Below are 24,114 nucleotides of genomic sequence, written 5' to 3'. Positions count from 1 at the left end.
TTTCTTGGTTTATTTTTGTCTGTACTGCTTTAACTTTTTGTTTTGTTATGCTTTTTTAATCTGCATAAGCAATGTACGAATTATGTTTTTTTGGCATGGTGGTTCATTGGTTAGCACTGTCGCCTCACAGTATGAAGGTCGTTGGTTCAAGTCCCGGCTGGGCCAGTCACCCACAGTCCAAACACATGTGCTATAGCTGATTTGAATAAACTAAATTGGCCATAGTGGATGGGTGTATGTAAATGAGTGTGTATGGGTGATTCCCAATACTGGATTGAGGCTGGAAGGGCATCCGCTGCATTAAACATATGCTGGAGTAGTTGGCTGTTCATTCCGCTATTGCAACCCCTAATAAATGAGGGACTAAGAATGAATGAATCGTGTTGTACGTTCAGTGTTGTATGTACAGCTAAAATAAGGGAGACTTTTACTTCGCAGTTAAGGAAGTTTGTTATTCTTTTAGTTGCTTTGACAGTCTCTCGAACAAAAGATGCTACATGCATCTGTTCATATTTTATATTGTTGTCACTCTGTCAGGGATCTGTGTGTCAGACTGGTAAAAACAAATTTCACCTGCTCAAAGGAAGTGCCTTCGTGTATAGCAGCTGTCATTATCTTTTATAAAACTCTGAATCTTTTCTGTACAATCGATTATTTCTTTCAGACGTGGCATGTAATATTAAACTACATTTTAAAGAATTCATGTTCTGGCAAACTTATGGATCACTGACGTGGGGGCTGCAGTAAGGCAAACGGATTGCAGGTAGAGCTACAAGTTTACCTCACAAGCCCTACACATCAAACTTGAGGGAAAATCTGGAAAATTGGAAAGTTTTTTGAACACGACAGGTGTAAGATTACAGCTCCAAACATTCGGAAAACAAGAAAAACAGTTTAGTTGTGCCAGCAAGTTCATTTGCAGGAATTTTGATAGCAGCGCTTCTTCATAACAGGATTTTCCATCCTTATTATTTCTTCGGCTGTGAATTTCAAATCCTGTTTGTAGTTTATGGATTTGCTAACCGCAATACCGATACAACTGCTCTACATTATTTACATGCAGATCCGATGCAATGGCTAGAATAGCAGAAGCATCCCCCATAATTTATTGCATCCCATGTTTCTCTTTAGATGTTGTTCTGGTGTGACAGGAAATTAGATTAGACGAGCTGAAGCAATGGTTCACCTCCAGGCTTTCACTATAAGTTTCAAACTCGCATATGTGCTGTCCCTGGAAAGAGACGAGAATTCATGCCTCTGTATACTTGAACAACTTCAGACAAGACACGAATTTAAACATCTGATCTGGTCATGCCACGTTTTTTTCTGCCATCACCAGAATGGATAATGTGTCAAAATGTCCACAATCTTTAAAAGCAGTTAATATCCAATGTGTTATTTTGAATTCCGGTAGAGTTTACCAGTCACTGAACATTTTTATAAACTGGAAGCTTATGCAATTTCACAGCACCGTAACCCCATATTCCTATTAAACTTGGCTCATAACATATTCTGCTTGTCTCCGTGCTGTTAATTCATTCCCTATCCTGCAAGTTCAGGCCTGGAAAAGGAAATCCATTTTTTTTTCCTCTCATGAAGCTGGCAAATTAACGGTTTAAATTCTTGTAAACGTGTGTTGGAGGTTGAATGAGGGTCTTTGTATGTTAAACGGAGTGTCTGATCTGCATGTAATGTATGGCAATCAGAAGTTTATAGTCAGCACTTATTCAGTTTATAGATTAACATAAAGTCGGCTGGGGAAATCTAGTATTCGCTCATATATGACAGGGAATAATAGTGTTTTTGTAGAAGTTTCTTTCTCATTATGGTTTGTAAGATGTGTGAAGATGATGCTGATTAATGAACAGAAACTGAGAGATAAAGTAAGGACCAACAATCTCAACATCTAATTTAAAAGGTAAAGAGTTTACATTTTGCTTGCTGCAATAAGGTTATGTGTTGTGTTGAACCCGCGAGCCACTTGTGAGGCATAGCTGTTAGTTTTTCACTAAATGTAGCATTTATTACATGTTTAAAATAAACAATGTGTTGTATAATGTTTGTATTTTAGTTTCATTTTAATGGGCTTTTAGTTTGTTTATTGAAGGTTTATGTGTTTGATTCTGTTGTCATGGTTTTGTGGTGTGTTTTCATCATTTACCTTTTGTTTTATTGATTTTCCACATCTGTTCACATGCTACTTATGGTCTGCTTTGCCTCACATTGTCTTTATTCTTGACCAAGATCATACACGTTTGATATATAGATAGATCGATGATAAAAAAACGAGACAGACGAATGGATGTATAGATAGATAGATAGATAGATAGATAGATAGATAGATAGATAGATAGATAGATAGATAGATAGATAGATAGATAGATAGATAGATAGATAGATAGATAGATAGATAGATAGATAGATAGATAGATAGATAGATAGATCAAACATAGTTTGTCTGTCTGTCTGTTTGTCTGTCTATCTATCTGTCTACCTACCTACCCACCCACCAACCAACCAACCAACCAACCTACCAAACGTGTATGATCTTGGTCAAGAATAAGGACAAGGTAAGGCAAAGGAGTCCATAAGTAGCATGTGAACAGATGTGGGAAATCAAGAAAAAACACATCACAAAACCATGACAACAGAATATTTAGACATAAAGCAAGATCAAAAACACTCACCATCAGTTAAAAGTTATTCTCAGTCGCTTTGGTGCATTTATCACAACACTATTTACATTTGCACAACAGTTAATGCATTTCTCAAAACAATTAGTACAAACTGCAAAACCTAGTTGATAACCTGCAAAAGCGTGTCACATGCTCAAAATGGATAGTTCAATCCTCAAAAGCAAGTATTCATGTGTCATAAAGAAGTAAAAGTCCTGACACCATTGTTTATGAACAAGATATTCAAATGGCGTTGTCATATGACAGTTTACTCTGTACATTTTATCAAATGCAAAAAAGTCAGGTTTTGGTGACACGTCCTGAAAATGCTCAAGACAGCACTATATACTATTTGCACTGCCATTTGAAAACTACAGTTAAGTTAGACATCACTGCATTTAGTGAGGTATCTGAGTACAAGACACTGAAAATGTATGTTTCACATGTTTACTGCATTTGCTCTTTGTAATTCTAATTTATTCACAGCATTGTGCAAAAGAATAAATACACCCTTGTTTACAACAAACATAAACGTCCTTTGGGGAAACAATATTGCAGTACATATCGGAACTAAACCTACACCATACAAAGGTCTGTAAATCATTCATGAAATTGTTCAATTTAGAAAGTTTGAAAAATTTTAATAAAATTAGCTTGATAGATTTTGACAACCAGTTTAACATTTTTGTAAGTATTGACTCAAGTGATGAAATGAGGACTATTAGTTTTGTATGGAATGACTATTCAACATTCACAAGTTTAATTTCAACCGATATATGACATAAGCGAATGAAAATGTTGCAAAACAGCAGAGAGTTGTATGAAAGCAATTGATGCATGTCCAAAAGCATTTGAAATTTGTTAGAATGAATGAAAAAAATGCTACTATGATGTGCACAAATCACTTATTGTTTTAAGAAATGCATTAACTGTTGTGCAAATGTAAATAGTGTTGTGAGAAATGCACCAAAGTGACTGAGAAAAACTGTACAATTCTATTTTTAAAATGTTAATCATTGAAATATAATATACCAAAACATTTATTTAAATGTATTTATAAAAATTTAGTGATTAGAGTGCCTATCAAATTGTCATGTGATTTCAGAAAATGAACTTTATTATGTCAACTGATTTGAAAGTTTCAAAAATTCAGTGGTTCCCTATAGTGTGGCGATCTGTGTAATATAATAAAATCCATATTAATTTTACCTAATTCTATTAATTTTAGCATCTATGGCCTAAAGCCTCTATGATCAGTACAGCAAGAACACTCACTTCCTATACATCATCATGACAGCGAGTGTCTCTGATGAGAACTGGCAGAGTAGGCAGGCAGTAGGAACACTGTCTTTTAGCTATTTAGGTTTGAACACAGAACGTACAGCCCTTAACAAGCCCATATTGCCAGAATCCTTCCTTTACACACCTCCCTTGTTGATGGTGACTGCCAGAATTTACAAAACAGGGAAATATTGAGCTTAAACCATATAAACCAAATCAAGAATAAACACAGATAACACTTAAAACAAATTAACCCATATATCTAACTTGTATAACACACATATCATCTCTAAAAAATTACCAACAATGCATCTGGCTGTCAGCACTGTGCACTGGGTCATTATATATTTATTCATTCATTTTCCTTCGGCTTAGTCCCTTTGTTTATCAGAGGTCGCCACAGCAGAATGGATTGCCAACTTATCCAGAATGTTTTACACAGCAGATGCCCTTCCAGCTGCAACCCAGTACTGTAAAACATCCATACACACTCATTCACACACATACACTACGGACAATTTAGTTTATTCAATTCACCTATAGCGCATGTCTTTGGACTGGGGGAAACCGGAGCACCCATGCCAAAACAGGGAGAACATGCAAACTCCACACAGAAAAGCCAACTGACCCAGCTGGTACTTGAACCAGTGACCTTCTTGCTGTGAGGTGACAGTGCTAACCACTAAGCAACTGTCGCCCTACAGTATATACATTATATATATATTATTAATACAAATTATGTCATGAATGCACGCACAGGCTGAGAGGTCACGTCTAATCGGCTCCTACTACATCATGAACTACATTTACAGATGATTGGTTACTGTTACCTCAGCAGCCAATGAGCTTGCTACATAGCATTTTTAACGCCTGAGTGTGTTTTGCACTAACATTTTGCAGTGTATTTTCAGAGATTTGTGACCCCTGTTGACAATCAGGTCAATAATTTATTTGAATTATTTAGCCTGACATGTTTACTTTTCCAAAATATTTTAAATGTTTGTTAAAATACAAAATCTTTTGTTCAATAGAAATAGAGTTGTTGTTTTTTACCCAAAAGAAGATATTTGAGAGCAGTAATAACAACACCATCATACTGTAAAACTGTTATATTTTTATCCAAGGTTATCATACTGTCAGAATCCTATACAGTACAGGCCCATGCCTAGACTACACTCTTAAAAGAAACTGTTCTATATAGAACCAAAAATGGTTCTATCAAGCGCTTCATATATGGAACCCCAAAAAGATTCTAAATAGAACCATTTTAAGGGTTCATTAAATAGAACCCCAAATGGTTCTTCGAGTTCAAGTTAGATGGTTCTATTTAGAACCATTTAAGGCTTCTTTATTTAGGTAGCAGTGCAGCACTCGTGCCAGCACCGAGTCTGTGTACGCACGGCAGGCCAGAGTCACGGTGGCAGGTCCCGGTTCTCCCTATGGCCAGTCCATCCCTGGATATTATTAAAACCTTTTAAAGCCAAACATATTTTAATGATCCATAAATGAAAGATCAGGTGTAATTCATAAAGGACACAAAAATGCAGGCTAAATGTATATGAAATATTGAACCTTTAAGTGTGTGTGTGTGTGTGTGTGTGTGTGTGTGTGTGTGTGTGTGTGTGTGTGTGTGTGTATATATATATATATATATATATATATATATATATATATATATATATATATATATATATATTGTGTGAATGATGAAGCTGTGGTGGACTTCTCCTTTCGAAAAATTAACCGTCACTCTCGAGGCTCTTCACCACCTGTCCACGTCAATGATAATAAGTTTTAAATAAATTATTAAATCATAAAAACATGGTACTGCACAGTCTAAATAAATAAACTGGTTATTTTATTTATTTCACAAAATAATTTGTTAAAAATGTTAAATATTAAGTATATATAAAAATATAAGTTATATGCTAATATGCAAACCTGAATAAAAAAAATCCCACCATACTGTACAATGATAATGTTTTTGACCACAGCATTCATTTTATTAGGTTTTGACTCAAAAAGCTTTGTATGTCTGTGTTATAGCTTATAATTATTTCATAAACTTTACTAGATAATCATGTCATGAATCAAAAACTATAGAACCATTTTAATCAAAAAGGTTTTTTGCACCCTAAGGGTTCTAAATGGAACAATTTTTTGGGTAAAAGGTTCTACTGGCCAAGTATAAAACCCCAAAGTTCTACATAGAACCTCTAGGAACCTTTTTTTAGAGTGTATTGTAATAGATACAAATGATATGGTCAGAATCCAGCATCAGACATTTTCCAGTTTAAGTTGATTTTGCAGTTCAACTGCACTCAAATTGTTGCATATTATAACACAATGTGCAAAGAAAAAAAACATGTCTACATATTTCTTTTGGTCATTTTGTCTAAATTTTCAAGCAATGGTTTGCTTTAGGGTGTTTTGTTAGTTGAATATTAAGACACTTCCTTAAGTGCCTCATCCAAAGCTAAGCGAAATAAAGAAGTCAAAGAAACCCTTGACATGCATGCATGTACAATTCATGTTGTATGACTTTCAAGCAACAGAAAATAACCAACGTTTTACCTGTGCTCAAGGCAGTGTGGTGCAGATTACTAGAGTTAACAGAGTCAGCCAATATCACCTGTAAACTACCACACAATATCTTTCTCACAACAGCTGTAATCACAGATGACAAAACATCCTGGACTGAAAGAATTCTCTAATAAAACACTCCTAGTGTGTGTATTTTGACACACTCACAATGAATTAAATTACTGTAATCAGATTCTAAAACATGACTAATTAAGGAGAAAACATATTGACTCTAGAATGCAGAGTGTGATAACATTCAGCACCCTTTCATTGAGTTAATGTGTGATTCAGAACAATCCAAATCATGTGAACAATCTGTGTTGCTCAAATTAGAATGTCACAGTTTGTTTATGAAATTTTAATTGAGTTTTTTGCTTATATGCAAAGAGCTGCTTCAGTTCAGTGACACGCTGCTCTAATTAAGAGAAGTGTGTGACTGAAATCAAGCTTCAGTTTTATGTCTTAATCCACTGTGCTGGCTCTAAGCCACATTTTAAGGCTAAATCAAAGTCCAAAGCACATACACTTATTTACATTTAGCAATTTAGCAGATGCTTTTGTTGAAAAGCAACTTACAAATGAGGAAGGCATTAAGTGACTCATCATAAAGAGGCAATACACACAAGAATGCTGCTTATACCAAAGTTCCCAGGATGTAATAAATTGCTTGTGAGTGAAATTAGGTTTCTTTTGCCTTTTGAATGTTAGTAGTGAATCAGCAATGTTGGGCAGTTGCATCGCTACAAGTAGTGATGCTACTAGCTTAACTACATTTTCTCAGTAGCCTCACTACTTTCTAAATCAAATAGCTTTTCAGTAGCGAAGCTATTTTTTAAGTCTAGTAGTCTAGCTTTAACTGCCACATCTAGCTCTGGTCGGTGACGTCGCCAACCAGTTAGGCTAATACGAGAAAGTTGCTTGATGGAAGATGACTGATGCCCCATTTACATTGAGCATCAGCGTCAACGCTTCCCATTCACTTTGAATAGGTGACATCAGGCATTGCCGAACTGCATTGTGGGTTCGTCTGAGTGGCGTTGCTCACTGCAAAAGTTGGGAATTACTCAACTTTTCAAGCTCCAACAAATGCATCAGGCAATCACAACGCTTTATGTAAATACACCAGCTCACACAGTAGTCAATTGCAGGCTAATTTCATTGGCTGACACTAATATGACCATCGCGTCAGCCCCAACTTCCAACACGCCCTTAAGCCCTGTGTGAATCGGCATGAGGGAGAGGACTTTATATATTGACCTTATTCTAAAATGCGGAAGTGCGCCTGTTTTCGCGATTGTCTTAGAACTTCCGATTCAGTCGCCTATGGGAGAAATGACTAGGAATAATAAACGGCAGAAAATGGCCAAACTACTTGCTCAACAAACAAATGTTTGCATGACTACACTGACCAAGTAGCATAATGTAATAAGAAAATATTAAATTGCAACATCAAGCAGCATAACGAGCAGTTGTTAACGTCAAAAAATGAATGAAAGTGAATGTGACCGGAAGTCGCGAGACAAAATGATTCAAATGGCAGCGCCCACTTGACAGCTGAGAATAAGGTGAATAGTCTATTGTAGTAAAGGGTAAAGTATACTATGGTAATTACTATTACATGATAGGTACTAATAATACTACATTTTGTAGTGTAATTCATTAATGAAGACGTGTAAATATACAATACAATATAATGCCTATTCCTAAATATTTCCCTTTACTGTAAATTACTATAGTATTTTAAATCCTAATAAATTTTATTGGATTGCTGTTGCTGTTGTCACAGTAAAATCCTTTGAGTAAAATCTACTCAGTTTTGATAGTATTTGGTCCCTCTCTAAATTGAGTTAAAGTTACTTAAGTTAATGAGACAATGAAAGGATTAATTAGGTGATTGAGAACTGATGATGAACACCTGCTGTTAATAAACAGAAACACTGAAAAGAAACGCAAAACTACAACTGACTTCAGTCACAGCATTAGATGAAATCTGCTGGGATATAATACAGTGAATCTCTCAAAATCTCAGCAGAGGTCATTAAGCAACTCCACAAACAGCAGCATTACTTATTACCAACCTGATTGCCCTTATTTAAAGAGGGACCAAATACTGACTGAACTGAGTAAATTTTACTCAGAGGATTTTCCGCGTATAATTGTTTCTGTTTGCATATTATTTGCAGTAAATAATTGAACCGAATTTGTTTCATTGAAAGTTTTTTGATCACTAAAGATACGGATGTCGTGAATTCAAGTTGTTTCGATATAAAAATGAAAATTGCAAAAATAGCTTATATATAGCAAAGCTGCTTTTGCCAAATAGCTTAGCTTAGCTTGCTACATTTCCTTGGGCGTACTCACACTATGTACAGTTACCTCGAACCGGGCCAAAGCCTGCTTGTCTCCCCTCACGTCTCCTTTGATGGCCCGCACTCACATTACAATCGGGCCTGGGCACGCTTACGTCATCGATGATGCACCGGTCAGAAGCGCTCTCGCTCAGCACAGTAGAGATTTAATCAGTTATATCGCTTTAGTTGTTTGGGATGCGGTGACACGCAGTCAGATATTTAGCCGAACAGATCATCCACTTTGGACACTCATAAACAATCATAAAGTTCCCGTGCTGCAGGAATTAGGAGGTTTGCTGAAGGTGTGTAGCCGTCTTGCAATGAGGGGTTTGCATCTTTAATAAACTACTGCAGTTTGCGTTCACTTAACAGTAAGAATTATTCATAAATCCATATGAAACAGTCCCTTAAAAGTCACGTCTCGCTTTCAGTTTCATTTCAGTTTCAAGCCCAGGTGAACTGAGCTTCTTCCAACTGGGCCAGGGCCGGCCAAGTGAACCATGCCTGAGACTGATTCAGCGCACTCACACTTCTTAAACGATCCGGGAAATGGTCCTGGGCACAGTACGGATAGCATAGTGTGAGTAGACCCTTAGAGGGTAACTTTTAATGCAGTTAAGCTACATTTTAAGAGTAATTAAAAGCTGAGCTCACTACATTCTTCAAGTAGCTTGCCCAACACTGTGAATCAGTAGTTCCCCTTCGGTTGGGGAACTTCAGTGCCATGAATGGGAGGATTCGGATCAGAAGCCGCTTATCTGGAGAGTATTGAACGGGCCAATGAATGAAATTAATTGGCAGCGTAAGCTTGCGCAGGTGTGCGACATCTGCAATCATCTCAGCATATAAGCACACCTGAAGCCAGCAGACGCCATCCTTTTCGCTTCAGATCCTTTCTGAGTGAGTCGATGAGGGTTCCTCTTGCTGATCAGCACTTCAGAGCGAACGAGTGTGTCTCCCGGTCCAGAGTGGGTCTTCGCGGTGGCAGACGGTCGAGCTGGGTTACTCCCTTGCCTGCGGTTCTTTGGGTCCGGTCCTCCAGAGCGGTGCGTATAGTTGCAACTTTCCTAAAAGAGCAACACAGTCGTGCAGCACGTCCTTTTCAGGATGGCGCTCCGACTGTGCGTTTCTGGATGCGGGGGTTTCCTGTCTCCGGATGATGGACACGATCACTGCATTGCATGTTTGGGGGTCCAGCATGTTAATGCGGTGCTCGCGGGCGGTTCATGTCGTCATTGCGATGCCATGACCGTTGCACAGCTAAGATCGCGGCTAACTTTCGCAAGAGAGCGAGCCACCCCAGTTGCCTCCTGTTCTAAAAAAGCAGCGGGCGCTCGGGCAGATCTGAGGGTTTCAGCGGGAGCTAATCCGCCGCCCACGGGCTCGCGGACCTCTCGCTCCTCACGGCGCTCCATCCAAGCTTCGGGTGGTGAGAGTGATCCGTCTAACCAGATGGTAGCTCTCACACTCGCTGACACCGGAGATCAGATGTCCTCCGCGGCATCGGAGGGTGGGCTTTCACTGTCCGACGAAGATCCGGACCCGCTCGCCCCCTCCGGGCAGGTGAGCGCTGTCAAATCGGATCCTGAAGCGGACATGTTAGCCGTGCTTTCCCGGGCTGCTTCGGCCGTGGGGTTGGAGATGGTTTATCCCCCAGCTCCGCGGCCGGACCGACTAGATGGGTGCTACGTAGAGGACCAGAAGGCGAAGCCTTCGAAGCCTCTCGTCCCCTTCTTCCCGGAAGTGCACAGTAGGCTCACGCAGTCCTGGAGGGCACCTTTCTCTGCCCGTGCTGCGAGTGCCTCCGCCCTCACCGCCCTTGACAGCGGAGCTGCCAGGGGGTATGAGGCGATCCCGTCAGTGGAGCGCGCTATCGCGGTCAATCTTTGTCCGCGCGGCGCCTCTACGTGGCGGGGTTTGCCCCGCCTCCCGTCCAAAGCCTGTAGGTTGTCTGCCTCCCTCGGAGCCAGAGCTTATAAGGCTGCGGGCCAGGCTGCTTCTGCTTTGCACGCGATGGCCACCTACCAGCGCTACCAAGCGCAGGCGCTGGCCGAGCTGCACGAGGGCGGGTCCAACCCAAGCTTATTACATGAGCTGCGCACCGCGACCGACTATGCTCTTCGGACTACTAAGTCCGCCGCGTGTGCGCTGGGGAGGACGATGTCCACACTTGTGGTTCAGGAACGCCACCTCTGGCTAAACCTGGCCGATATGCGCGACGTTGACAAAGTTCGCTTTCTTGACTCGCCCATATCCCAGGCTGGCCTGTTCGGCGACACCGTCGGTGAATTCACCCAGGAATTCAAGGCGGTGAAAGAGCAGTCGGATGCGATGGGCAATGTCATCTATCGGCGTGGCCGTAAGCCCGCTCCGCCCGCCGAGCCATCCACCTCCGCTGTTCCTCGCCGAGGGCGCCCGCCAACGAGTGCTGCCCCGCCCCCGCCTGCGCCTCCGGCCAAGCGGGCGCGGCGTTCACCTCGAAAGCAGGCAGCCCCTCCTGCCCAGGGCGCCGTTAAGTCCGGTAAACGGACCGCGAAGCGTCCCTGAGACAGGCCATCCGGAGAAGAGGAAACTTGCTCTTTCCCCGCTGGAGGGCGGGGCCCCGATAACAACGGTACTTTTCAGTGCCACCAAAACATCAGTAAAAGAGCACTTTTTCCCTTCCCCGGATGTGACTGCACGAGTTCTGCCAGTCCGGGACGCGCTGCCTTCCGGCTCGCAGACTCTACGTGCTTCGCCAGTGGCTCACGAGCGCTGGGGGGACGGTCCCTTCCCTCAGCCCTCCAGCCCCCTCTCCGGAGTCAGGGTGCGGAGCCAGAGCGAATCGCTCTCCTCCAGCTTTTCCGCGGGACCCTCGTGCTTCCCGGATCAGCACACCCACTCCGCGCTGCCCCACCGCTGGTACGTCAGCGATTGTAGCGATGACTCCATTAGCGAGGGCTCTGCCTGCCTGGTTAGCGCGGGCCAGCCCCTCGCGGTGGCTCATACGCACAATCAGACTCGGTTACGCGATTCAGTTCGCGAAACGGCCCCCCAAGTTTACGGGCGTGTATTTCTCCAGGGTCAACCCCCTGTCCGCCCCTGTCTTGCGAGAGGAGATTGCTGCCCTCCTGGCGAAGGGTGCAATCGAGCCGGTTCCTCCAGCCGAGATGGAGAGTGGGTTTTACAGCCCATACTTCATCGTACCCAAAAAGAGCGGTGGGTCACGGCCAATCCTAGATCTGCGCGTTTTGAACCGCTGTCTGCACAAGCTGCCGTTCAGAATGCTCACGCAGAGGCGCATTCTCCAATGCGTTCGTCCTCGGGATTGGTTTGCAGCCATAGACCTGAAGGACGCGTATTTCCATGTCTCCATTCTTCCACGCCACCGCCAATTTCTGCGGTTTGCGTTCGAGGGTCGAGCGTGGCAGTACAAGGTCCTCCCCTTCGGGCTCTCTCTGTCTCCGCGGGTCTTCACCAAACTCGCGGAGGGTGCCCTAGCGCCCCTTCGGCTCGCGGGCATTCGCATGCTCAATTATCTCGACGACTGGCTGATTTTAGCCCACTCGCGGGAGCAATTGATTATGCACAGGGACGAGGTGCTTCGGCATCTCCGCCTACTGGGGCTTCAGGTCAACCGAGAAAAGAGCAAACTCGCCCCCGTGCAGAGGATTTCTTTTCTCGGGATGGAGCTGGACTCGATCACCATGGTAGCGCACCTCTCCGAGGAACGCGCTCGCCTGTTGCTGAACTGTCTGAGGGAGCTCGACAGCAAACTAGTGGTCCCACTGAAGTTCTTTCAGAGGCTCCTGGGGCATATGGCATCCGCAGCCGCCGTCACGCCGCTCGGGTTGCTCCATATGAGACCACTTCAGCACTGGCTTCACGATCGGGTCCCCAGACGCGCATGGCACGCGGGCACACACCGGGTCTCGGTTACTGCGCTGTGTCGCCGCGCCCTCAGCCCTTGGAACGACCCCTCGTTCCTACAGGCCGGTGTGCCTCTAGGACAGGCGTCCAGCCATGTTGTTGTTTCAACAGACGCTTCCAACACGGGTTGGGGGGCCGTGTGTCGCGGGCATGCGGCTGCGGGCCTCTGGAAGGGTGCCCAGCTGCATTGGCATATCAATCGCCTAGAGCTGTTGGCAGTGTTCCTCGCTCTCCACCGCTTTTTACCGGTGCTGGAGCGGCAACACGTGCTGGTCAGGACGGACAGTACGGCGGCGGCGGCGTATATCAACCGCATGGGGGGTATGCGCTCTCGCCGCATGTCTCAGCTCGCCCGCCGTCTGCTCCTCTGGAGTCACCCGCGGCTGAAATCGCTGCGCGCCATTCACGTCCCAGGCACGCTCAATCGTGCAGCCGATGCGCTCTCACGACAGCTGTTACGCCCTGGAGAATGGAGACTCCACCCCGAGTCTGTTCAGCTGATATGGGCGCGATTCGGGGAGGCCCAGATCGATCTGTTTGCTTCCCCCGAGAACGCTCACTGCCAGTTGTTTTTTTCCCTGACCGAGGGCTCTCTCGGCACGGATGCACTGGCCCACAGCTGGCCTCGGGGCATGCGCAAGTATGCGTTTCCCCCAGTGAGCCTGCTCGCGCAGTTTCTGTGCAAGGTCAGGGAGGACGAGGAACAGGTTCTGCTAGTTGCGCCCCTTTGGCCCAACCGGACCTGGATATCAGAGCTCTCACTCCTCGCGACGGCCCTCCCCTGGCGGATCCCTTTGAGAGAGGACCTACTCTCTCAGGGACAGGGCACCATCTGGCACCCTCGCCCCGATCTTTGGAACCTCCACGTGTGGTCCCTAGACGCGAGGAAGACTTAGGTAACCTACCGACTGCGGTGGTTAATACCATCACTCAGGCTAGAGCCCCCTCCACGAGGCGCGCCTACGCCCTGAAGTGGAGTCTATTCACTGAATGGTGCGTCTCTCGCAGAGAAGACCCCCGAAATTGCCAGATTAGTGTTGTGCTCTCTTTCCTTCAAGAGAAGTTGGACAGCAGGCTGTCGCCCTCCACTCTCAAGGTTTACGTGGCCGCCATCTCCGCTTATCATAGCGCGGTAGCTGGCGGCACCGTGGGAAAGCATAACCTGGTCATCCAGTTCCTTAGGGGTGCTAGGCGAATTAATCCATCTCGCCCCCCTCTCATGCCCTCTTGGGATCTCGCCCTCGTTCTCACGAGTCTGCGATCCGATCCCCTTGAGCCACTCGAATCAGTATCTCTAAGATTTCTGTCCCTGAAGACAGCTCTGCTGGTTGCGTTGGCCTCCATCAAGAGGGTCGGGGACCTGGAGGCATTTTCGGTCAGTGACTCGTGCCTGGAATTCGGGCCGGATTACTCTCACGTTATCCTGAGACCCCGCCCCGGTTATGTGCCCAAGGTTCCTACCACCCCCTTTAGAGATCAGGTAGTGAACCTGCAAGCGCTGCCCCCGGAGGAGGCAGACCCAGCCCTTTCTTTACTTTGTCCAGTTCGCGCTCTGCGCATTTATGTGGACCGTACTCAGAATTTTAGATCATCTGAGCAGCTCTTTGTCTGTTATGGCGGTCGGCAGCAGGGAAGTGCCGTATCGAAACAAAGATTATCCCACTGGATTGTGGATGCCATTTCACTCGCTTATTCGAGTCGAGGTCAGCCGTGTCCCCCGGGAGTACGTGCACACTCCACTCGGAGCGTTGCATCCTCTTGGGCGCATGCACGCGGCGCCTCTCTAACAGACATCTGTAGAGCTGCGGGCTGGGCGACACCCAACACATTTGCAAGGTTTTACAATCTGCGAGTGGAGCCGGTTTCCTCAAGGGTATTAGGTAACCCTTTGGTGATTGAGGAGACAACTCGGTAGGGTGTTGAAACACGCTTGCTGCGCCATTCTCCCTAACACGGAGGTACGTGCGCCTTTTTTATCTGTCAGTAAAGTTCCCCGTCAGGTGAGCCCTGCAGATTCCTCCGTGGCCCCCAGCACTGACTCAGCGGAGGAGTCACTTGCTGGCCCACTACGTTGTAGGTCTGCCCGCTGGTCAGCCCGCGTTTTGGGTATAGGTGCCTGCTATGCGTGATCCCCACTAGGCGATCCCATATGCTTATTCCGCCACGGTTAAGTCCCCCCCCTGGGCGGACCCGTGTCTTCCCTCTCCGCTAACCACTCTTTGCTATGCGTACTCCCCCTTTTTAGGGCTAGTCCATAGGTAAATTCTGCCATCTATCCCCCCCTTGGGTAACGGATGGCCTCCGCAGCGTCCTCCCTATCGGGATTGCACGCTTCCCAACGTACTGTCGTATTTCCTAGAATTATCTAGATGCTCACGACTTCCCAAAAAATATATCTAAATCCGTAAAACTTCTGTTGAAGTAGGATAAATTAGGGCCAGGGACACGTTGGAGGACCGCGCCCCCCATGATGTGGGTGCGTCACGCTTGCTTGACTATCTCCTCATCGGGGGTGTTGGTAAGGTGCAGTCATTATGGCGCTTTCCATATTCTCCCATTCATGGCACTGAAGTTCCCCAACCGAAGGGGAACGTTCGAGGTTACAGAAGTAACCCTTCGTTCCCCGAGGAGGGGAACGGAAGTGCCATATTCCGTCGCCATAATGACTGTCCCTTAGCTGTTTGAAAGTCTCTTCAGCTTAAAAGGATGGCGTCTGCTGGCTTCAGGTGTGCTTATATGCTGAGATGATTGCAGATGTCGCACACCTGCGCAAGCTTACGCTGCCAATTAATTTCATTCATTGGCCCGTTCAATACTCTCCAGATAAGCGGCTTCTGATCCGAATCCTCCCATTCATGGCACTTCCGTTCCCCTCCTCGGGGAACGAAGGGTTACTTCTGTAACCTCGAACGTTCTTGTGGGTAAAACGTACTTAAAATTACTTCTTTTATTCTCTTATATATTAATGTAAAACCGAAATCACGTCTAAACTTCCAGTGTGGCTCACTACTGTAGAAATTTTTTTCATATAGAATGATATTGGGAGAATGCTCCAAACTTCTGGCAATTTGATGCCTTTCGTTTGGCAAAACATAAGCATTTGGATTGCTCTGAAAAAGGTTCCAATCTTTTTATTTGCTTTTAATGTCACATTTTCCATCATTCCCAACCTGTTGAGAAACACTGCAATTATTAAATGGAAATTTGAAGCATCCGTTATGGCCAAGAAAAAGATCTATAGTCATTGTGGGATGCAACATGAAAAATAATAATAACGGATTAAAACGTCACATTGACGTTTAGATATGGCCCGGTTGAACCCTTAATAGCAGAAGGCCATTTTCATTTTAATATTGCTCCTCTTCCTTTTCCATTCTTTTTATCTGTAGCGCATAAGCATATCTATTAAAGCAGGCTAGTGGTGCATTCTGGGATGGAAAACATGATTAACTGGGACGAAACAGACAAAGCAATGCAGTTAAATGACTAACTCAAATTGCTGACATTTAATCAGTCCCTTTTAAAAAAATATGTTGCCTCAGGTATTGAAGCCACATTCTGTTATTGCCAAAAGATGCCCGTCACAAAAAATATTCATAAACTGAATTCATCAGAATGAATATAAGATTACAGTTTACTTAGATTAGTTCTCTGTTTCAGTTTCATTTAGATGGAAACTCATATTTGGTCATTTTAAAATTACATGAGCACAACATTACTCTGAATGATTTGATATTAAATGATATGTAGGCAGCAAATTTCATACAGTGTTGATGGTTGATGATGTATTTTTGCTGTATTATGTGTTGAGTAAAGTACTGCATTATATTGCTCATAAAGCTTTAATATTCAAACATTTGTTTAGATGGCTCTAAGTGAGCTTGAGGTATGTGTTGCTCTAGTATTTGCATAAGCATATGAAAATATAATGCATCCCGTCAGTGCTCTTATACACCTGCTTTATCATCTTTAGGGTTACAGGGGAAAGATGGATATGGTGGCTGAGAGAGACCCCTCCCCCCCAAATCCTCACCACACAAGCACATTAAGAAACATGCAGAAAACCCACACAACACATGTAAAAAACCCAGACCACAACTGAAATGTTAAAGGGGATGAACTGAAAAAAATGATAGACTTAGCAAGGATTTGTTTATCCAGCAGTGACTTGGTCAGTGAAGTTTTAGGTGAGCTGAGTTGTTGTTGTTTTTTAACACCCTGATTACACGATTCCTTCATATTTTGCATATTGTTAGCTTAAATAATCTGACAATTAACTGTAAAGCGTTATTAAATAAGATAAAAAATAACTACTATTAAATAATTATTAAATAATAAAATATTAATAAGCTAAAATAACTACTAAATATAATTTGCAGGATAATTTCTTAAAATAAACTTGCAATGCTTCATTAATTGTTAGAACTTGGACAAAATAAATTACAAATAAGAATAACATTTAAAGAATTATTCAGACATTTTAGTAGGCTAATGATGAAAATGAAAAAAATAATACAAACACAACATGCTAACTTCAGTCATCTTGTTTTTGTTGTTATTTTTTCAGATTAAAATGTGCATGTGTGGTGAGGATTTGCAGTGCATTTTCTATTGTGACACCTGTGCTGTCAAAGCAATGAAGATACTTTCTTAATTTGCTAGTAGTTTTTTTGGTCCCACTTTATATTAAGTGTCGCTTATACCTGTGAACTTACATGGTAACTAGATGTGTAAGTAGTATGTAACTACAGTGTTTGTACACACTGGTACATAGTAATTACTTGTGTAATATTGGTGTAACTACACACATGTAACAGCCCACTGAATAGTATGTGTAAGTACAAATGTGTAACAGGACATTGGTAACAACACTAAGAAAGTACACATCTGTAACAAGAATTATGTAAGTGCAATGTGTAACAACAGTATGTACTTGCAGGTGTTTTCTCACTTCCACAACTGTTTGCATACCATGTACTTGTGAACATTGTATGACAGAAATAAAGCTTCATTAGAAGGTCTCACCTTGTGATACCAGTGTAATTACAGGGTAAATCCACATAAACTGTCCACTCAATATAAAGTGTAAAATAGTCACAAATTACTCTTTAACTTGTAAAATATCCTCTGTGCAACACTTTATTAACAGTGTACTTACATGATAACTCCACAGGAACTGTCCACTCAATATAAAGTGTAAAATAGTCACAAATTACTCTTTAACTTGTAAAATATCCTCTGTGCAACACTTTATTAACAGTGTACTTACATGGTAACTCCACAGGAACTGTCCACTCAATATAAAGTGTAAAATAGTCACAAATTACTCTTTAACTTGTAAAATATCCTCTGTGCAACACTTTATTAACAGTGTACTTACATGGTAACTCCACAGGAACTGTCCACTCAATATAAAGTGTAAAATAGTCACAAAATACTCTGTTACTTGTAAAATATCCTATATGCAACACTTTATTAACAGTGTACTTACATGGTAACCCCACAGGAACTGTCCACTCAATATAAAGTGTAAAATAGTCACAAATTACTCTGTAACTTGTAAAAATATCCTCTGTGCTACACTTTATTAACGGTGTACTTACATAGAAACTCCACAGGAACTGTCCACTCAATATAAAGTGTAAAAAAAGTAAAATTACTCTTTAACTTGTAAAATATCTTCTATGCAACACTTTATTAAGTGTACTTACATGGAAACTCCACAGGAACTGTCCACTCAAGTGTAAATTTGTCACAAATTACTGATTCATCCACTGATGAATCCATGTACTTCTCACCTACATTCTGAAATGTTCCATGTTAATTCTATTGTAACTGTGAACCTAAAAGTAATAGTATTAAATTCCAAAGTATTAATCCACAAATGTTTTTCAATAAGTAGACTATAGAGGACTAAAAAAGAGAAAACATGCAGCAAAGGTAAACAATGTTTATTAACATTTTTATACTCAACAGTGCAACACATATAAAGAAAAACCTTAGAAATATGGCTGCAATATAGAACCTTACAGACACTATTAAATTAAAGAGATTAAACATAATCCCATAAACAAAAAAAATCTTAGAGTAAATTAAAACTTTTAGATAAATGTTGGAAGTAACATCATATCACATTAAACGTACAGCAATTCACATTGAAGGGATAGTTTACCCAAAAATTAAATTATTAATTACTCCCCCTGCTGTTATTCCAAACCCGAGTCCTTCATTCAGAAAATAAAATAAAAAAATCTACTTTTTTATTTTATTTGTAAAAATATTTTAGCTGATTATTTATTTATTATTATTATATATTATTATATTATATATATTTTAGAATTATCTGACCCTCCATAGAAAGCCAGAGTTGCAAGGCATTTAAAGTCTAGAAAGATACAGTACCAATAACATCAAAAGAGTACATTTGTCTTCAGTGGTTCAATTGTAATGCTATGAAGCTATGATAATACTTTTGTGTGGACAAAAAACGCATTATTTTACATTTTATTCTCTTCAGTGTCATTTCAGGTCTCAGGGGTTGGAACGACAAATGGGGTAACAATTAATAACTACTGATGTGAATCTACAATTTAACTTTAAACAACATCTGCACATAAGAGATTTGTATATTTCTATCTGAACTTATACTTTATTGGCAGAAGTTTGCGCTCTTGTTTGGCGTTTTCAATGACAGATTTTAAGTCTGTTGTCAGCGACTGCAGGCACCTCTTGGCAAACTCAAAAAGTTTCTCCTCCTTGGTTCTGAATTTAGGGATGCTTCTGTAAAACTCAGCATCAACAAGCTGAATTTCAGCCACAACAGCTGTTAATGCGAGAGTATTACGGTCAACCCCAACTTTGGCACATGCTTTACTAATGCTCCCTTCTTTTTTATAGGCATTGAAAACTTTGTTGTACCGCCTTAGTACGTCATCAGGGGTTGTTGCTGTAGAAAGATAAAAGCTTAAGAAGAAATTAAAAAAAACAAGCAAACAAAAAAAAAACAAAAAAACAATGTGTGTCAAATACTTAAATGCACAAACCACACAAACCTGGCATGACCTATTGTGAATTAGTTTTTCCAGGGATGTCCCACATGGAACGAACATATATGAGGATGTATGCACAAACATGAAACCTATAAGCAGTATACAGTATATGCACATATATGATAGGCATGGGACGATAACCATTTTCAAGGTATGCCGCGGTTTGGAAAAGTCAAGGTTTTAAAACTGTACAACAGTTTTCAAGGGGGGACAACAGTATCTCTAGCAGAACATATTCCATTTTAAATTGTAAAAAACATGTTTTGAAACAAATAAAGACAAAATGAAGCAAAATTCATTAATTCATTTAGCCCGACACATTTACTGCTCCAACATATTTTAAATGTTTCACAAAATAAAATATACTGTGTTCAAAACAAAATGTACTGTTGTTTTTTACACAGACATTTAAAAAGAAAATATTTTTGAGCAGTAATTACAATACTGTGATACCGTGATATTTTTATCCAATGTTATCATACAGTAAGAATCTTATACAGGCCCATACCTAATATATGATAATAAATATGTGTATGTATATGCCATATATAGGCAAAACTGAGGTGCATATATGTGCATATACATGCCATATAGGTCTCCTGTAATGCTTCTTTATATCCACATATAAGCCTTACATGTACATACAAGATATACTAATAAAAAACAAAATGCAAAAAAATTATGTGCCAACACTTGAAATTTTATTCACATGTAATTGGCATGTTATGGAATTTAACTATGGCAAATAAGTGAGGAGATGAAAAGCTATGATGTCTACATGTTTTCATGAAACATTTACAAGGCCAATTCTTTCTTGTATTAAGATAGTGAAAAAGAAAGAATAACAAAAGCTTTTGTGTTTTAAAATATTTTTTCTGTTCAGTTTTTTTGTCTTATTTTTTTATTGTACTATTTGATTGTTTTTAAGTAAATAAAAAATGCAATTTATTATATTTACCTTGTCTAGCAGCTATAGGTTTTAATAATTTAACTAATATGTAGGTAAACATATAGGTAAACATATATATGTACATATAAACATACATATAAGCACATATATGTGTACATACAGTATATGTCTACATATATGCATACATACAGTATGTGTACATATATGAATGTGCATATATGTACATATATGTACATATAATATAGGAAATGGCCAATTTTTTATTTCATATATATTAAAAACCTATATCAAAACTTATATGTTTATATAGGTTTTATCTATCTATCTTAAAACATATATGTTTATATAGGTTCTTTCCATGTGGGGTTCTATTGACTAAGTACACATCAACAGAAAAATGGCATTCAAAAACAGGATATATGCTTACCACGTGTGCTGTGCTTGGTAGATTTTGACCTGCTGGCCCTCTTTGTCTTCTTATGACTCTTTCTCTTCTTCCGAGGAATATCACTATCAGGTGAATCTGAAGAGGAGGAAGAAGTCATGGACTCCTCATCAGTGTTACTGGTGCTGCATTCAGTGCTTGTGTCCAAGACTTTCTTTACTTTTTTTGCCCCTCTGTCTATGGAAAAAAAACAGATTTAGTTACATAAAAAGGCTAGCAGGCTTAGGCTAGCCACAGATGAGACTTTATACAAATCTTAACCAATTTTAAAATCATGGAATAAAACAGACATACTGTTTCTTACAGTCTTACAGCTAGAAATTAAGTCCAAAAAGAATATGGTTAATAAATTTGTCTAGTTTTTATAACATGTTTGTGGCTCCCAAATTTTAACAAAGCGTGAGGTTTAGAATAAAATGTGTTTTTGTTTTTTTTTTTTTTTTGTTAAAGGATCTTCCGTCTTGATCAGAAGCAGTTAATAATAGGTCAAACCCCATTCAGGGGTTCAAATCAAACTTAAAATCAGCAACTGTAGTATGTGGCCAGCCTTAAAAATGTAATCTATTAATACTACTCAGTTCAGGATTGATGTGAAAGTTTAAAAAGTAAAAAAAAAATCTACTTGCTCAGTAAATATTAATTTCAAATCAAACACGTTAATACAACAAAACAGGTTTCTTACTTGACAATTTTAGGACAGTTTGGCGGAGAAAATCTCGTTCCTGTTTAAGTGTTTGTATTGTCTGGGCCATGAGCATCAGCTTGTCTTTTTCCACCATTGAGGAAGACCCATCACCTTGTCCTTTAAAAACAAACAATGTAGCAAAATACAGTTATGGTACATACATCTGGTACATACATCTGGTACATAATGGTACATACAAGTGCCTGCTAAATAACTAAAAATTTACCTTGTGTAATATGGAGTATATAAAAGTGGCATTAGTGCAAGATCAAGTATTTATATTTCCATAAAAGTACAATAGAACAAGACTGGTATTGGCTGTTTTTTTTTTTTTTTGTTTTTTTTATTGTTAAAGCTAAAACATTTCAGCAAACAGTTGTGGTAGATGTGGTTAATTTTCAAATACGTTGGCTTGGTCTATCTTATACCATGATTGCACATTCAAAGTAATTTCTTTCTAAGTAAATACAAACTCACCTGGTTCTGGAGTTATGGTTTCCACCGCAACAACAGAAAGGTCATTGTCATCGTCTTTATCATGGTGTACTTTATGAATTTTTTGGGATGATTCAGGCGGTTCTGTAAAAACAAAAAAAGAAAATGGTTGCTGCTCTTGTCTGTCAAACTACCGCAACATTACTGGAGCAACAACTTCTAAAACACTTCATGTAAAATGGTTTAACTTCGCCAAGAGTATGATCAGTTGGTTATCAATTTTTTTCTCAAACATTTTACCCACTTTTATTTTTTCCTGTAGGACCAATATAGAAAAAGCTTGATGTGGCTTAAATAAACAAATAAAAACATACATGTGTATTTGTAAACAAATTTAAATGTGCATTGTGTCCTAATATGATAAAAAAATTATTCAATCCTACATTAATTTTCTTGTTGCATTTATAAGGGTTAAAATTAAATTTAAATAGACTAGTGGTCAAATGTGCTGATCACTGATTTCACCATTAAAAATACAATCAGCAAATGTGTTTTTTTTTTTTTTGCATATTCAGCACTATTTGTATATGGTTTTACAAATAGCATGGTTAGTTATTAGTGTATAAAAAGTGTGTACAATAAACTATAATTTAAAGTAGTTTAAGTATAGTAACATTAATTTTTTTATTTAGTAAAGGCTTGCTTACGGTTAAGCATATTGCACATAAAAGTGAACTTATATCTAACCTTTGTTAGTCAGTGTAGATGAGTTAATGCATGAGACTACTAATATTAACGTTAAATCATTACAAATCATCGAACTGTAGATTAAATTACCTTCACTCAAGAGGTCAGCTTCAGCTTCGCTGCGTTGGGGGCAGTTCCTCTTCAAAGAAATCGTCTTTTTTCGTGGCATACTGAAGAAAAATTCGCTAAAGAGTTAGGGCTAACAATTTGCAAAAAGTCGCATCATGAGAGAGATAACCGTCTGCTCTGATAGGGAAGTTGGCGGTTCATTCAGTAGTCCAATCAAAACTTACGTAACGTGACGTGACAACTGTGACGTTTCGTTGTAAACAGCCAGTTATCGACAAGGCGCCAAATTTTCAAATAGGAAAGCAAGGCAAGCGGCTTTCAGTTATACATTAGCTGTATCTGTTATAGCGCTATGCTTACAGGGAAATTAAACAAGATTATACGGCTTTGCAGCGGTGGAAAACATAGAAAATTAGTGATCAAATGGCTACAGAGAAAAGGCTTGCTTTGTAAAGCACCTCATTGTCGCCAGTGTGGAAAAAAGATGAGTATTAAAGCCCACAGTGGACGTGATGGTTACATATGGTAAGTAACGTCAAGCACAAAGCTTGTTTAACTCGCTGTTTTGATTGCTAATTTTAACATAATAAAATAAGTAAGTTTCCCTGAATACTGTGTTATAGATTATCATAATTTTTTCACTTTTATTTTAGGACATGCCGAAGAAACAAGCATCGCAGAATTACACTCTCCATTCGCAAAGGATCACTGTTTCATAACTCCAGAATACCTTTGGTAAAGTGGATGGAATACATATATAGGTAATCTAATAATTATAAACTTAATGTCATTGCGGTCGATCGCTAGCCTCGTTAGGTCATTTTCATGTGTAATATAAATGTAAGATTATCAAGAAATATAGTTTAATACTATTTGCCCAGCCACTTCAACAACACACTCCTTATTGTTTATGAATAGAGATTGTATAGGTGAAGAATCTGTGTTATATCTGTGCTAAAATACATTTTATCTGAA

The 24,114-nt window shown here is 40.5% G+C and overlaps 2 protein-coding genes across 3 annotated transcripts in view; one reads left to right on the top strand and one right to left on the bottom strand.

The window, feature by feature from the left end:
• si:dkey-6f10.3 overlaps nucleotides 1-24,114 on the top strand; it is a 131,765-nt gene that overhangs the window by 94,233 nt on the left and 13,418 nt on the right. The window lies entirely within an intron of this gene.
• On the bottom strand, nucleotides 18,732-23,318 carry si:dkey-6f10.5. Of its 2 annotated transcripts, none has more exons than XM_087298433.1 (5): nucleotides 23,161-23,318; nucleotides 22,366-22,467; nucleotides 21,886-22,005; nucleotides 21,186-21,380; nucleotides 18,732-19,762 (listed from the first exon to the last, which is right to left on the bottom strand). In XM_087298433.1, the coding sequence occupies exons 1-5, from the start codon at nucleotides 23,237-23,239 to the stop codon at nucleotides 19,722-19,724; spliced, it is 537 nt and encodes a 178-aa protein (XP_087154559.1). In that variant the 5' UTR covers nucleotides 23,240-23,318; the 3' UTR covers nucleotides 18,732-19,721. The 2 variants fall into 2 exon arrangements, with proteins under 2 accessions (XP_087154559.1, XP_087154558.1); XM_087298432.1 differs by having other exon boundaries at nucleotides 18,732-19,745.

This window comes from Danio rerio, chromosome 20, assembly GCF_052040795.2.
Source record: "Danio rerio strain M-AB ecotype USA chromosome 20, GRCz13ab, whole genome shotgun sequence".
Classification (NCBI taxonomy): Eukaryota; Metazoa; Chordata; class Actinopteri; order Cypriniformes; family Danionidae; genus Danio; species Danio rerio.
Note: the sequence above shows the minus strand (reverse complement) of the source record. Positions and strands in the feature narration are given on the sequence as shown.

What these genes read in the sequence shown, in the direction of transcription:
- si:dkey-6f10.5 (XM_087298432.1), bottom strand. Translation starts at nt 23,239, where the DNA reads ATGCCACGAAAAAAGACGATTTCTTTGAAGAGGAACTGCCCCCAACGC. An exon ending in AGCTGACCTCTTGAGTGAAG is followed by an intron (nt 22,468 to 23,160) that starts GTAATTTAATCT and finishes TTGTTTTTACAG; the next exon opens with AACCGCCTGAATCATCCCAA. An exon ending in AACCATAACTCCAGAACCAG is followed by an intron (nt 22,006 to 22,365) that starts GTGAGTTTGTAT and finishes TTGTTTTTAAAG; the next exon opens with GACAAGGTGATGGGTCTTCC.